Here is a 16952-nt window from a genome sequence, read left to right as displayed (position 1 = left end):
GGTACCATATTCAAGAATTGGAATTTTCAGTTTTGATCAGATGTTACATCCAAAGTCTATAAATTTAGTGCAATCCCAGTCAAAATCTCAACAAGCTTGTTTGTGGAAATTGAAGACTGATAGAATTTATTTGGGAATGCAAGGAGTGGAATAGCCAAAATTTAATTTTGTGAAAAAACAAGTGTTCATACTACTTCAAGATTTACTATAAAGCTTCAGTAATCAAGACAGTGTGATATTGGTGCAAGGATCATATAGAACAATAGACTAGTAAGTCCAGAATTAGGCCCACACATATATGATCAAAATTTTTTTTTTTTTAAGTAATCTCTATACCCAACTGGGACTTGAACTCAGGACCTCAAGATCAAGAGTTGATGCTCTACCAACGGAGCCAGCCAGGCATTCCTCATATATGATCAGTTTTTAACAAAAGGTGCCAAGATATTTAAATGGACAAAGGATAGTTTTTTTTTTTCAACAAATGGTGCTGTACTGACAAGATATCTGCATAGAACAACAACAACAAAATAACCTTTACTCTTACCTCACTCTAATTTTGTCCAAAATAATGAACTCAAAGTGGATCATAGACCTAAATAAAAGCTAAAATATAACTCCTAGAAGAACATATAGGAGTAAATTGTTACCTTGGGTTAAGATTTCTTACGTGGAAACAAAAAACATAAACCGTGAAGAGAAAAAAATGAATGAAATAGACTTCATCATAATTTTTTAAATTATCTTCAAAAGACACTGCTAAAAAATGAAAAGCATGGAGGAAATATTCATAATACATACCCTGACAAATACGTATATGAGTTAGGACTCAGCAAAAAGCAGTGAAATTGGGAGGGAGTTGGGACTTCACTTAAGACAAGCACACTCAGGTAACAGGGAGACTGGGAGACCTGACTTGGCCACAAGGGTGTGGTTTTATGGGCCTGGCAATGCAAGATCTACTGGGAACAACAGTTGCATTTAAATTCTGTTTTAACAGCTGGAGTACAGCAGCAAGAAGTCCAGGCAGCAGTTGGTTCAGGAGACTAGCAGGTAGGCGGCTGTTGTTCCACGCCTGCCCATAAGAGGCAGAACTCAAGAAACTGGACCCAGTCGTGAGAGGGACAGGTCATCAGGGGTCCTCTTACACCTTGGGGAAGGGGTTCACAACAGGGCTCCAGTTGTGAAAGAAGGCAGAGAACAGGAAAACCTTTAGAGTTGGAATTGAAGCAGAAATCAAGTCCTCTGGACAGGAACAACCAGGTAGAAGAGGGGTGAGAGGCAAGAAGGGCAAGGTCTGTGACTTGGGCAGCAGGTACAGGAAGGTACAGATGAGCAGCCCTGGAGAGACTAGATCCATGCTTTAGTGGAAGAGAAGGAAACTCCAGGAATTAATGAGACGACATAACAGTGGTTGGGCCATGGCATTCAGGGAGCCTCTAGGTATCATTTATTTATCACAGCCATATTTCAGACACCCTGTATGTTTTATCTCTGATTCCTGCATACCTTTGAATTAAGTAATAATCTACAAACTGAGTATCAGTTTTGAATATCTTAAAACTGCAGTTTTGGCTTAATTGAATACTATATTAAGAATGAATTTTATTAAGGGGTGCCTGGGTGCCTCAGTCGGTTGGGTGTCAGACTCTTCATTTTGGCTCAGGTCATGATCTCACGGTCTGTGGGTTCAAGCCCCCCATTGGGCTGTGCACTGACAGTACAGAGCCTGCTTGGGATTATCTTTCTCCCTCTCTTTCTGCCTCCTCCCAAATAAATAAATAAATGTTTAAAAAAAAAGAATGAGTTTTATTAAAAGGAAGAAAAGCAATAGGAAATGTCTGTGCCTCATATTTTTTTGTTAACCCTCATATTGGTTTAGTATGAAATAACTACTTAAGTTTTCCAATTGAAACTATCACCAGAATTGTGAGAAAAATATGCTTATTGATTGACTATATTTTAGTATAATATGCTGATTTCATTGAAATTGGCTAATATAATATTATTCTAATTTAGCATCAACTCTACATCTGAATACCAAATGGAGGGTTAAGTATTACTTATAATTGCCATTATAGATTTTAAATAGTGACTACGAGGGGGAGGAGAGACAGGCAGCAAAAGAGCAGGGGTAAGAGAGACAAAAAGAGAAAACTGTTTATTTTTAGGTGATATGTTGGAGGTATTGCCTGATCCTGTTTCAGAGGAGACTTTCAGTTGTGTTTTACGTGTGTGTGTGTGTGTGTGTGTGTGTGTTTTAATACAATTTTTATTGCTAAAGAATGCTTGCACAGGTGGCTTGAAAGGAAGAGGTGAAGGGATTTCTGAAGGAGGTTGAGTGGGAATTTGGGATAATTGGCTGGAGAGTAAACAGAGAGCACAGCTTTGGAGATTACTGTGAAAAATTATTCAAAAATCTGAGCAGTTTTTTAATGAAAACTGTAGATGTTCATAAAAAGTATGAATATGATAACTTCTTTAACTTGTTTCTTATTAATTTCAAAATCCCACTGTAAAATTATCTTTATATATGCAAGTATGTTGACTTTATATAATTTATTTCAATAATTTTGAGGTATGGAGATTAACATGCATTCAAAATGATGCCTTGAATTAAGGACATGTCCCAATGATGTCCTGAATTGTTTCAGGTTGCAACAAATCTTGATGACATATATCACTTTATGAATGGTACATTTTTTGGTGTTCAGCAAAAAATTTTGTTGAAAGAAAAAAGCCTGTGGGAAATAACTGTGGAATCACTTAGGTACCTGACAGAAAAAGGACTCCTACAAAAAGACACTACTGATAAGTCTGAAGAAGATTTCCAACATAGTTTTCATATTACAAAACTGGGACGAGCTTCTTTTAAGGGTAAGAGTTTCCCTAACTTTCTGAGGAAATGTGCTGGGAAAAAAAATAGAAATTACATCATTCTGTTTCTTTAAATTGGAATTGTAAGTTCATATTAATAGCATTAAGTTTATAAACTGTCAAACTACTTTAGCTTTTAAAAGTTGAAAAATACGGGAGCCTGTCTGGCTCAGTTGGTAGAGCATGCGACTCTTGATCTTGGGGTCATGAGTTCTTGCAGGTAGAGCTGACTTTTAAAAAAAGTTTTTTTAGTAAATAAAAAGTTGAATTACAAGTAATTTAGGGTACTGCAGAAGTATTTGAGGGAAAAGATGGTCATCCCACTTCATACCCTTCTCCCCTAGCAATCATACAAATCTGAATATCCTACCAAGAATAGCCATTTGGTGTATGTCTTTTCAGACATTTTCTGTACATTTCATTTCAAAACCTAATATATACATATATACAAATTTAAGATTTTCTTAAGCTTTTGCTTTTAAATAAACAATCATTTGTATTCCAGAATTTGCTTTTTTTGCTTAATATAATATCTTGGAAATTATTCCATGGTATGACAGTGAATAGTTTTTTCTTAATGGCTACATCATAATTTACTTAATGAAAAATAATACATTTCTATTGTTTAAAAAGATCCTTAGAACTTAGAATTATGTAAAGGAAAATCCCATTCTCCTGCCCCATTTCCACTCTCCCAGGGGCAACCACTGTTAGTAATTTGATGTGTATCCTTCCATGTATTATCTTATATATAGATTAGTATGTGTATGTGTATATATATGTGTGTGTGTGTACATGTGTATAGATTATTTTATGCATCTATTTATGCATATAATTTACATATTATTTTATATTTTATTTTTAAAAATGAAATCATAGCTGGAAGCATTTTTTGGCAGTTGCTTTTCTCACTTAAAATATTAGGAGAATCTTAACATGTCAGTCCCTCTAAATATACCTCATTTTTCTTTTTCTACTGTAATCATCCATACTGTGAATTCTGTAATTTAATTAGCCATTCTCCTGTTGACGGACATTTGCACTGTTTTTTATTTTTCTCAATTATAAACAAAGCTGCAGTGTGCATCTCCGTGTATGTATTTTTGGTATGTGTGGAAATGTTTCTCTGGGTTAGATTTCCAAAAACAGAGTAGTTGGTATGTACTTGTTAAATGTTGATATATACAATCAAAATGGCCTCCAAATGTGCTGAATTAGCTAAGAAGTGGTTTTGGTGGGGCAGATGGGTGAAATAGGTGAAGGGGATTAAGAGTACACTCATCATGATGAACACCAAGTAATATATAGAATTGTTGAATCACTACATTGTACCCCTGAAACTAATATAACACAGTTACTATACTGGACTCAAAAAACATTTTTTAAAGAGATTTTAAAGACTTTTTGCTACATTTAGGTAACTTCTAAATAAGACCTTTTTAAAATTCACCTTTTTTCCTCTTTGGCAATTATGAGATATAAATGTGTGTATCTTTCTTTTAGGAACTATAGATTTGGCTTATTGTGACGTTCTCTACAGAGACTTGAAGAAAGGTCTCGAAGGACTTGTACTGGAAAGCCTTCTTCACCTAATTTACCTAACAACTCCCTATGATATGGCTTCTCAGTGTGACCCAGACTGGATGATATACTTCAGGCAGGTGAGAATACAAGGTTCTTCAATATAGACTATTTTATTTATTAATGATGATGTAATTTTTGTTAAGTGATTATTCACTTTTTTTTCTCTGCTAAAATATATATGAAACTGGGCCTTTCATGTTTCAGTTTTTAAAATAGTAATATGGCCATAGCATTTTTGGTTTATTTAACTTAAATAGTACTTTTCTGTTAAATATGAACATGTTCATTATAGAAAAAATAAAGAAAGGTCCAAAAAAGAAAAGAAGATCATCCCTGGTCCCATTTCCCAAAGATAGTTATTGTTATGATTTGGTGACCACTCCATTTTATAATGCCTAGAATGTGAAGAAAATTGTGAAAGTTGTTTTTTGAGAGTTTAATTATATGACAGCTCTATCAGAGCCAAGCATGATGGATCCAGTGATGTTAACACCTGAGAAGGAATGTCAGTTTTATCACCAATAGCAAGGTGGAACTGATCCTGCTTGTCACAAAACCAGGTGGTCGAGTATGGTTTGTTATGATTCTACTATAACAGGGCAGAGACATGAACATGTATGAGGCAGAGGCAGTATGTGGCTTTTAATTGCAGGAAATTAACTTTCTTTTTAATGTCATATTTTTAAATTGTAACTAAGTTTTTTTTTGTTGTTTTTTTTTTTTTTGATGTTTATTTATTTTGAGAGAGTGAGGGCACACGCTCATGAGCAGGGGAGGGGCAGAGAGACAGGGAGAAAGAGACTCACAAGCAGGCCTCTCGCTGTCAGCACAGAGCCGGACGTGGGGCTCAATCTCCCAAACCATGAGATCCTGACCTGAGCCAAAATCAAGAGTCTGGCACTTAAGCCACTGAACCACCCATGCATCCTATAACTAAGTTTTTTGAAGTGGTACTATACAATGCGTTTACTTTCAAAAGCTTAACTCTCTTCTCTCTCTCCCCCAAACATCTCAGTATTAAACATAACCACATAGTCCATGGAAACCATAGTCCATGGTCATAGTGCTTGTGACTCTGTCTTTAAATGTTCTACTAATATATGTTATATTTTAGTAACATTTTTTGAGCTTGAAATATGTGTTAATAAAATTTGTGTCGTTTCTTCCTATCTTTTAAAACCATGAAAATGTAATATCACAGGAAATACTGGATTTGGTTCAAGTGGTGAATTTTTAAAAGTTACAGTTTGATTTATCTCTATGTTTACTTTTTTAATGTAGTTTAGCCAGCTCAGTCCAGCAGAACAAAATGTAGCTGCTCTTCTTGGAGTCTCTGAAAACTTTATTGGGAAGAAAGCATCAGGTCAAGCTATAAAGAAGGTACCATAGTTTTTTTTTTCTCTTCCTAAATAAGTTGATTTAACAAAATTAATGCTGTTATATCCTCTCTTTTGTTGATTTGATCTTTTTGTTTCATGTTTTTTTTCTTTAAGTTAATATAATTCCCAGTTTATTTTTTAAAACATTCTCAGGACCAGAAATTTGGGCATTTTTTAAAAATAGTATTTATTTTTGGATGATGTGATGTTCTTTTTTTGTGGGTATACCTTTGTATTTCTGAAACACTGTCATGCACATATAAGCTTCTTGTCATAGGAGAAAGTAAGCCTTATTTTTCTTAAGCTACTGATGCCTTACATTATAAAAATTGTAAAATACTTATAAAATGTTTTTATCATAGTATATAATCCTGAAATAAGTTCAGTTCAAGGGAGAAAAAGGTATTTTCTAGAAGCTTTTTTTTTTTTTTTAATTTTTTTTTTTTCAACGTTTATTTATTTTTGGGACAGAGAGAGACAGAGCATGAACGGGGGAGGGGCAGAGAGAGAGGGAGACACAGAATCGGAAACAGGCTCTAGGCTCTGAGCCATCAGCCCAGAGCCTGACGCGGGGCTCGAACTCACGGACCGCGAGATCGTGACCTGGCTGAAGTCGGACGCTTAACCGACTGCGCCACCCAGGCGCCCCAAAGCTTTTTTTTTTTTTTTTAAATAATCTCTATGCCCAGCATGGGGCTCAAACTCACAACCCCGAGATCAAGAATCAAACACTCTACTGACTGAGCCAGTCACGTGCCCCTCTAGAAACTTTTTTTTTTTTTTACACCCCTAGAAACTTTTTATTAGGCCTTCTGCTTGGTGTCAGGGCTTCTAAGACAGGATGGGTTTGAGGGTTTTGTTATTGTTGTTTGTTGTCCTTAAAGAACTCCCAGTCTAGTTAGTACTTGAAGTATCTTCTGTAGAAGGTTGAAGTGGATAAGTTAATACTTTTTGTGCAATATCTTATATTTAGGGGTTTTGAAGTTTAGTCAACACATATGAAGCGTCTAATACACTAACTTTAAGAGGAATGGAAATGATTCTCTGGCAAATATACCTTCAAATTCCTTAAGTTAATATCATTTTCCACCTTATAATATACTTTTTTTCATTTTTAATTTTTTCTGGTAATCCAATCTTTATTGAAACCTAATTATCTTACCTACCATTTCCCCCTATATCTTTGAATTTACATAAATACTAATTATATTTTGCAAAGTGAAAGTGGTGTTCACTCACATTTGAATTAACTGATGCCCTGTCTCAGGTACTGCTATATCATAAAATTATAAATATATGTTTCAGTGTTCATGTCATCCCAGTATTTTGATTGAGTCTTTTACCTCAGAAATAGCTACATTGTTTTAAATGTTTAAAATGTTAAATAAAAATATTTCTTAAAACAAACCTTTTATATCCAACTTTAAAATATAAAATGAAAACAAAATCATATTAATTTAGAACTCATTACCAAATAATAAACATTTATAAAATCCTATTAGAATAATACATCTTTTAAAACTTAAATCAGAATTTATTTTTGTTGCATTTTAATGAAACATAGTCAATAAATGTTCAGTTGATTTAAATTCTAGAGAACATATTTACTTAAAATCAACTTTATTTCTCCACATTGAAATGACATCTCTACTTTTCTTTACACATTTCTTGTAAAAGATCTTGAAATTGGCATAAAACATCTTATCTTACCATGTAATATAATTCTATCACTTTTCTTGGCTTAGAAAATCCATTCTAAGCAAAATCTACTTTGACTCAAATTATAGTTAATAATGAAGGTGCACTAAAATTGGAAATTAAAAAGCAATCTCTCCCTACTGGCAATTCAGCTATCATGATTTTTCAGCTTAATGCTTTTTAAAAGGTGATCCAGTATCAACATGCAGAATCTGTAATTCATGCAGCCTTCGATATGCCACCCTAAGTTCTCATCCCAAACATTCTTTTATTATCATAGAGGATATCATCTTATATTTTATACTGACTTTTTCTCTCTCAAGATCATCCTTTCTTTACTCTGACTTTAAGCATGAGCTACTCAGTTTCTAAGGTAGCTTGATATTGACTATGAAATACTTTACACATGAACTGGTCCCTAGACACCATAGGCAAAAGCAGGTACACAAATTGTCAACTATAGGAGAGTTTTTCTCTGTCAGTGTTTTAACTTTGGAAACATTAATTATCATAACCATGTGGAAATCACAGAATCCAACATTTACTCTTAGTTTACAATGTGGACAACTTATTAACATACCTTTCTAAATAAATGCATTTGTCTAATCACATTCACACATACATACAACCTACAAATAGCACAGTAAATATAAAAGCCTTCCCAACTCCTTCCCTTCCTGTACTTTTTTCCTAGGGCTACTGTAACAATTAGCACAAACTCAGTGTGTTAAAACAAGAGAAATTTATTCTCTCACAGTTCAGGAGGCCAGACATCTGAAATCAAGATGGCTCCTTCTGGAGGCACTAAGGAAGAAAACCTCTTTCCTGTCTCCTAGCTTTTGGTGGTTGCTGGCAATCTGTGGCATCCCTTGGCTTGTAAATGCATCCCCCCACCCAGTGTCTCCATTGGACAGTGCCATCTTCACATTGCCTTCTTGTCTGTGTCACTCTGTGTCCACTCCTCTTTATAAAGACACCAGTCATTGAATACAAAGCCCCAAAGGTAGTCTACCGTAAATCCAGGATGATTTCATCTCAAGATCTTCAACTAATTACATCTGCAAACATCCTATTTCCAAATAACATCACATTCACAGGTACCACAGGTTAGGACTTAAACATATCTTTTGGGGGGGGGCGGGGAACAAACACAATCCAGCCCACTCCACCTTCCCTGTAGAAGGAAGTTTAAATTGGAAATAATTTGGCACATTTCTTTTTTTTATACATGGAAAAATGGTAATTTGAATTACTATAAAGTACATATGTTAGAACTTAGTTTTATTTCTGTGGAATCATTCTATTCTTACTTTCCTGTAGTGTAACTTCATTCCCATTACCTTTGTCCAATTTCAACATAATGTACATTTTTATCAGGTCCAGTACATAAATTTATTTGATTGTGTCTTTCTAGAAGGTGGACAAGGACATTGTCAACAGACTATACCTGTCTTTTGTTCTTTATGCCCTGCTCAAAGAGACCAACATTTGGAGTGTGTCTGAAAAATTTAACATGCCTCGAGGATATATACAGAGTCTTCTTACTGGAGCTGCCACGTTCTCCTCTTGTGTGCTACATTTCTGTGAGGTAATTCCATTAAACAGATGACACATGCTTTGTGCATCTTTTTGTTTTAACTGCTACCAAACTCATAAACCATTTAGTCATTATTTTCTCATTGTTGACTTATACTTGTTTTTATCTGCTTAAAAAGTACTATATATACTAGCTTATAGTAAAGATACAAAAATGACAAAATCAACTAAAATATATAGTGAACAAGTAGAAAGCACCTAGTTATCCCTACTCTTAGAACCACTGTTAATAGTTACAAGTATTTGGGGGCACCTGGGTGGCTCATTGGGTTGAGCATCTGACTCTTGGTTTCGGCTCAGGTCATGATCTTACAGTTTGTGGGTTCAAGCCCCATGTAGGGCTCTGCTCTAACAACGCAGAGCCTGCCTGGGATTTTCTCTCTCTTCCTCTCTCTCTGCCCCTCCCCCAATCACTCTCTGTCTCTCTCTCTCTCTCAAAATAAATAAATAAACTTAACAAAAGTTAAAGGGGTGCTCGGTGGCTCAGTTGGTTAAGCGTCTGCTTCGGCTCAGGTCATGATCTCACAGTCTGTGAGTTCGAGCCCTGCCTCACACTGTGCTCACAACTTACAGCCTGGAGCCTGCTTTGGATTCTGTGGCTCCCTCTATCTCTGCCCCTCCCCCACTCACACTCTCTGTCTCTCTCTCTCTCTCAAAAAATAAAAATAAACATTAAAAAAAATTTTTAATAGTTACAAGTATTTGAAATCAACTTTTAAAACAACAGTTCTCCATTGATGTAGAATCTGTGGGAGAATCCTTCTCATGAGTGATAACCATGTAAAGTATTTCATTAGTGTGTTACCAATATCCGGCAGCTACTTTGTGACTCTGTGGGACCATGCTGTCTTGATTTCCATAGTATTTTGTCATTTTTGATTCCAGCATTTGGCAGCTGCTTTAGGTTTCTATGTCAAGTGTTTAGTTTATAAGATAATTCAAGAAGAAAGCTATTTTGGCCATATGCATTTGGGTGACTTTCCTAAAAGAAGCTTTCAGAGTGTCCTTAAATAACACAACAAAGCTTATCAGATTTTTCTTCTTGGATAATTTTTTTGATGAATTTATAATATAAGCCTTTTTTTTGCTCATTTAAATTTCTTCTAATTGAGCAGTGTAATAATCCTTTCTGTATTTGTTCCTATACTCAATTTTTTAAAAACATTTTCCTCCCATGAATTTTATTTATTTTTTAAAGTATATATGTTATGGTTTTTTAAAAAGTTTATTATTTTGAGAGAGAAAGAGAGAGCATGAGAGTGATTGGGGGAGGGACAGAGAGGGAGGGAGAGAGAGAATCCCAAGCAGGCTCCACACCATGAGCACACAGCCCGATGCAGGGATTGAATTCATGAACCATGAGATTGTGACCTGAGCCAAATCGAGTGTCGGACACTTAACCGATTAAGCCAATCAGCTGCCCCATGAATTTTATTTTTAAGTTTAAAATCTTCACTTTCCCCATCTTAAATCCCCATATTCTGTGTATGTATAATGGCAATTAACTCTATAATATGTACTAATGAGTAAATAATCCAAAATACTTGACTTTGGGGTGAATGATAATTATTTTAGCAAATTCACATTTCTAAATACCTCCTACTTATGCTGAGTTTTAGACATTAGCTCACATTCTCTAATCACATGCTAGCTAAGCTATAGACAAAAACTATGGGTAATAAGGAGAGGCTAGCCTTTAAAATGTGTTTTCTTGAGTTTTCTATGTTTGTTGTTCTTCGTATATAAAGGCACTTCCCCTAATATTCCATCCTTAGTTTACTTAGGACTATAAGGACTTCAGCTGCATAGAAGTGTTCAAGTAAAAGAATCTATACATTGAACTTGAAAAACAACTATAATTGGATGTTTGATCCTGGAAACAATCTACCTGACAACTTGTGCTCTCATGAGTATAGTTTCAGTATTTTAAAGTGTTTTTTTTTTCTTTTTAAAAAGTTACGTAAGTAGTATAAAATCAATAGTATTAGCTAAGGCACCTTTAACTACAAGTAATGGGAAAGCCCAATAAAGTTTAGTGAGGAAGAAAGATTTTCAAATGTAACAGGAAAGCTAGAGCAAAGGCGGTGCCAGGGTTTCTGGATCCTAGTTCTGTCCAAGGTTTTCTTCTCTTGACTGTGTCATCTTTAGTGCACAGACTGCTTTTCTAGGGACCACAAAATAGCCAGCTAATGCTGTTCCATGTATCACATGTGCTCACAATGACACTCCAAGGTTGGAAAGTGACCTTTAAAAAAAAAACTATTCTGCGGGGCGCCTGGGTGGCGCAGTCGGTTAAGCGTCCGACTTCAGCCAGGTCACGATCTCGCGGTCCGTGAGTTCGAGCCCCGCATCAGGCTCTGGGCTGATGGCTCGGAGCCTGGAGCCTGTTTCTGATTCTGTGTCTCCCTCTCTCTCTGCCCCTCCCTCGTTCATGCTCTGTCTCTCTCTGTCCCAAAAATAAATAAATGTTGAAAAAAAAAAAAAACTATTCTAGAAAATCTCAAACATAAAATTAGACAATGTAATAAATACCCACCCAGCTTTAAGTTATTGACCCAGGGTTTCCATTATTTTTATTGTCTTAAATATTGCTTCTGATATTTTTGCTGCTTTAAATATTGCTGCATCTTGCATCAGAATTCTTCCACATGCAATATTCTGTCTACAGGATAAATTCCCAGAGGTGGGAATTGTTTTCAGTCATTTGGGAAAGAAAAACTATCCATTCACTCGCTGGTGTTTTGATAAAAATGAACAGAACTCTTCTTACTGACCTATTTTTCAGTTTTTAATCTTCTTCCTTATCCCAAAACCACTTCATCAGATTCCTCTGTCTCTGCAGTGTTTCTTTAGAATAATTTTGCCTGGAATTATTGTTCATCTCCGGCTTACCCCAAGTTTCAGAACTTACATAAGGAAACGTCCTCTCTGAGCCCATTACCACACCAACCAAACTTTGAAATAACCTGCCAGATTTAAATTAATTCTGTATGTTTCTTTGTGTTCTGCAGGAACTTGAGGAGTTTTGGGTTTATAAAGCCCTTTTGGTAGAACTTACCAAGAAGTTGACTTACTGTGTAAAGGCAGAGCTCATTCCCCTCATGGAAGTGACTGGAGTTTTAGAGGTTAGTAGCTTCCCATCCCAGTTTCCCAACTGGGATGATTTCAACTAACAGGAAAATCAGATTTTACTCTTTTGTGAAGTGTTATCATGAGGTAAGTCATAATAACGGACTTATTCCTCATTTGCCATGAGAGTTGATTGTTTTTCTTTTTAAATAAATTGCTGCCATGGCCTCCCAGAAATCCACTGTTAATCTGGCAGCAGCCCTGATGAAAAATCACATTTGTGAAAATAGAGTAACAGTGGGGCTAAAACTGATACTCCCCAAGTATATGTGTGCTTCCATTCGTCCTTAGCATCTCTCCCTTCCTCCACTCTAATGACGAATTACCTTCTGTCAGGTTAGACTAGATGCTTGTTTCAGGAAGGGGTGATTTGGTGGCAACAAGGCTGGTTTCCGTTTCCTAAGAGGGTGAGAAGAAAGCATCCTCAGCTGGTTTCTCAGCTCTGTGTCTTTAACCAACTCTTGGTTTCAGCTTATTCTGTTATTCAACCAGAAGCATTCTTCTGCTCGGGAACACACACGCGCGTGCGCGCACACACACACCCCAGTGGTCCCCTGAGTAGATGGTGAACACATTTTAAGGCTATTGGACTAGAACATGTTGATGGGGAGTCTGAACCAGTGCCCCTCACCTGAGTGCCTTAATGGGTTTCTCATTCCTGATTGCAACACACATCAGTTGACTTAAGCCACACAGAAAGCTATCTTGCAGTTTGGAACCACCCAAATCCATCTTTTAAAATTTCTCAGGGTTCTGTTGTGTTATCTTTTCATATTTACTTTATTACCTTCGTCTGTTTCTGTCTCTTGCATGTGAAATTTTTCCCTTCAGCAAGACACTTAATTGTTTTTCCTAATCCCAAATTCTAATCCTACTGATTTTTGTAATACCTTTTAGGGTCGAGCAAAACAGTTGTACAATGCAGGTTATAAAAGTCTAACGCACTTAGCTAATGCAAATCCTGAAGTGCTAATAAGAACAATCGATCATTTATCAAGACGCCAGGCCAAGCAAATTGTTTCATCAGCAAAGGTAAGCAAACAAACCATTTTTTTAACCTTCATGATATTTTGTAGTGTTATCGCCTTATACTTTGGACATAAAAACATTTAACTACAAGACACAAAGGCATATACTCACAATATGTGGATAAAAACTGTGCATCTGTTATGATACAAGGCTTCCTAAAAAGAGAAAAAGACCTCCTAAAAATTAGACAATCTCAAGAGTTCACTGAAGTACAAGGAAGGCTGGATCTCACGGAGTTCTGCCTCCTCATCTTTTTTCACAGAAGTCCTTTCCTCAGCATCCCCGACATCTGGCCTTCCCACTTTGAGCACCTACATTGGCTTGGAGCTTACAACCTCAAAAATTAGGCAGTTCTATTTTTGGACACTTGTAGTGTTACAAAAAGCATCTCAAGATAATGAGGCTAAATGTTGCCTGCTTACAATGTCTACCATTACATTGTAAGTACTACCCTCTAGAACTGTTCTGTTATCTTTGTTCATATGGTGGTTTTTCACATATTTGAAAACAGCTCTCTTTGCCTCCAAAGGTTTCTCTTTTCTGTTTCTTTCATCCATATTAAATAATCTTGTTTTAGGTGATTTACTATCCTACTTACCCTTTTCTAGATGTAGGCCAATTTGTCTTGTTGACCTGTCCCCATCGTTATTGGACTTTCTGATTTTGGGGGGGTATATCTGTCAGGCTCTAATTATTAGGAATGGAAACCACACAGTAATTTGAAGAGGAACATTTAAAATAAAGAATTAGGGGGCGCCTGGGTGGCACAGTCGGTTAAGCGTCCGACTTCAGCCAGGTCACGATCTCGCGGTCCGGGAGTTCGAGCCCCGCATCAGGCTCTGGGCTGATGGCTCAGAGCCTGGAGCCTGTTTCCGATTCTGTGTCTCCCTCTCTCTCTGCCCCTCCCCCGTTCATGCTCTGTCTCTCTCTGTCCCAAAAATAAATAAACGTTGAAAAAAAAAAAATTAAAAAAAATAAATAAATAAAGAATTAGTAACTAGTACCAAAGATTACTGGTTGCTTTCTAAGGGGTAAACAGAACTTCAACAAACATGGGAAGGAATCATGAGGAGCATGTTAACCCTCACCCGACACCACCCCCTGGGGATGGGATTCAGACTTCATTGGAGAGGGTGTGGCTGTGGCTCACTGGACAGCAGATAAGTTCCTTCGTTGTGTTGCAGCCGATGCTGGCAAGCAGGAAACTTCCCGCTGGGATGCTGACAAAACTGTCCAGACACTCCCAAGGGTGTGCTGTTGAACTTGCTTGGAAACTAGCTTGAGTAACCATGATCTCAGGGTCATGAGTTCAAGCCCCACATCAGGCTGTGCACTGACAGTGCAGAGTCTGCTTGGGATTCTCTCTCTCCCTCCTTCTCTGCCCCTTCCCCACTGGTTCTCTCTCTCTCTCTCTCTCTCTCTCTCTCTCTCTCTCAAAAACTTAGTGGCTTAAAACAGCTATTTTATTTTGCTTATGTTTCCAGAATCCTAATTCTGGAGAGGTTTAGCAGCATGATTCGCACTTGGAGTCTCATGCAATTACAGTCAGATTTTGACTGGGGCTGTAGTCATCTGAAGGCTTGACTGAATTGGAAATCCAAGATGGCGCATTCACTTGGCTGGCAATTGAAATATGGCTGTTATCTGGGGCTTTCAACTGGAACAGCTACATATGGCCTTTCCATGAGGCTTGGTTTTGTTATAGCATGGCAGCTCAGTTTCAAGAGGAAATGTCCAGAGAGTGAACGTTTCAAGAGATCGAGGCAGAAAAGGCAGGACGTCTTCTGAACTAACCTCGGAAGTTGTGTAGTGTCACTTTTGCTGTATATTGTTTGTTACTAGAAGGCCATTAAGATCAGTCCAGATTGAAAGGAAGAGGAATTAGACCCCACCTGTACATGAGGGGAGTGCCAGATAATCTGCGGTCATCTGTAATGTCTGCTCTCTGGTCACAGATAATTTACATTTCTCTCACATGCAAAATATACTCATCCCTACAAGATTTATTCCTTTATGGCATCAGACTCAGGCTCAAGGTCTAATATTCTAAATCAAGTTTAGGTGCAGGTGATGTTCCTTGAGCACAATTTCACCGACAGATTCCTGGGGCACCTGGGCGGCTCAGTCAGTTAAGCGTCTGGCTCTTGACTTTGGCTCAGGTCATGATCTCACAGTTCGTGAATTCAAACCCTGAGTCAGGCTCTGCACTGACACTGTGGAGCCTGCTTGAGATTCTCTCTCTCTCCCTCTCTCTCTGCCCCTCCCTTGCTCGTGCTCTCTCGCTTTCTCTCTCTCTCAAAATAAATAAGCTAAAAAAAAAAATTGTAAAAAAAAATGGTTCTGCTGGAAATTGGCAGGTATTTTTAACTACAAGTAATTTGAAGCTGATGGTGTTCTCTGTATTCTAGTAATGCTGACACGTGAGTTTTGGGCAGTTTACTTGGTCTTGTTGATCTGTATCGTTTTTAGAGGATCTATTGGGAGATTAGTTTTACGTGGTCACCATTACCTCAGCTACTGGAAAGCTTACCTGATTGCATTTTAATCTCTTCTGTATATAATGCTATGTAATGCCACGCTTGGAGTGGGTTTGTCGTATCATTTTTTCCTCCACGTGATTTTGCGGAACTTTTTATTATAAAACTTCTGTAACAGAAGTGATGCAAATACTACACCCCAGTATACACAAAACCCAGCTGCACAAATACAAACACTCGATTTCTGGGCTTTTGTTCTTAAAGTTGTTGTTGTTTGGGTTTTGGTTTTGGGTTTTTTTTTTTTTTTTAAATGATGTCTATACCCACTTACAACCCCAAGATCAAGAGTTGCACGTTCTACTGGCTGAGCCAGCCAGGCGCCCCTACTTGTGGTTTTTAAAAGAAAGAGGGGAAAATCATTACTCAGCAAATATTCATTGACGTTTACTATGCGCCACGTTTAGAACTACTTTCTTGGCTCTTTATGTTTCTTTTGAAATTAGCCATGTTAATTTTAGGAGCTTGAATAAAATTTTTCTTTGAAACACTGATAGGTTTTTAAAAGATCGCATACTAAACTTTGAGGAATAATAAAAAGCATATATAAAGGATAACATTTTCAAGAGCTAATTAAATTTTTGCAAAATTGTCTTACATTTTATAGATTAAAAGTTAATTTTTAAGTGGCTGAGTCTTCAATAAAACAAATCTTTGAGGGTCTTAAACCTCCTTTATTTTTGGTGTACCAAATGCAGTGCTCAGCTAAAATGGCTTTAACTCAATGCCTCAGCTTCATTTACTATAATCACTTGTTCTTAAGTGGCTATTTTTCAGTCTCATTATTAGTTTTAATGTCTACATCGCTGATGTATTAAGATTCAAGTATCTAATAGACGGTGGTAAAAATGTTCACAATTCTCTGGCAATGCATATTTTGGTCTCATGCCTTGATTTTTTATTGCAGATGCTGTTGCACGAAAAAGCAGAGGCTTTGCAAGAAGAAGTGGAAGAGTTGCTGAGATTGCCTTCTGATTTCCCCGGAATTACCTCTTCCACCGAGAAGGCATGAAGCCATCTGACAAGCATTTTCTAAGATGACTGACTTAGTAGACATATTTTTCTTAAAGACTCTCTATAATTTAAAAATGAAAAAATACATTTTAATTATACATTAAGAACTGTG

At 36.8% G+C, this 16952-nt stretch overlaps 1 protein-coding gene across 6 annotated transcripts in view; it reads left to right on the top strand.

Moving 5' to 3' along the window:
* Window positions 1-16952, top strand: part of HELQ (helicase, POLQ like) — a 42205-nt gene extending 25253 nt beyond the window's left edge. For 4 of the 6 annotated variants that reach the window (XM_047090500.1, XM_047090502.1, XM_047090501.1 and 1 more), the window contains 7 exons: window positions 2655-2877; window positions 4381-4538; window positions 5743-5841; window positions 8953-9126; window positions 12146-12259; window positions 13161-13295; window positions 16734-16952. In XM_047090500.1, coding sequence (XP_046946456.1) covers window positions 2655-2877; window positions 4381-4538; window positions 5743-5841; window positions 8953-9126; window positions 12146-12259; window positions 13161-13295; window positions 16734-16838 — 1008 coding nt within the window. In that variant the 3' untranslated portion in view covers window positions 16839-16952. Of the gene's footprint in view, window positions 1-2654; window positions 2878-4380; window positions 4539-5742; window positions 5842-8952; window positions 9127-12145; window positions 12260-13160; window positions 13296-13554; window positions 13733-16733 lie in introns of those variants that run through there. The other 2 variants (XR_006964234.1, XR_006964235.1) reach the window with 2 other exon arrangements.

Source organism: Lynx rufus, unplaced genomic scaffold (genome assembly GCF_022079265.1).
Source record: "Lynx rufus isolate CCGP_SWC_20201006 ecotype Redwood Valley unplaced genomic scaffold, mLynRuf1.p SCAF_3, whole genome shotgun sequence".
Classification (NCBI taxonomy): Eukaryota; Metazoa; Chordata; class Mammalia; order Carnivora; family Felidae; genus Lynx; species Lynx rufus.
This window is presented reverse-complemented; position numbering and strand designations above follow the sequence as displayed.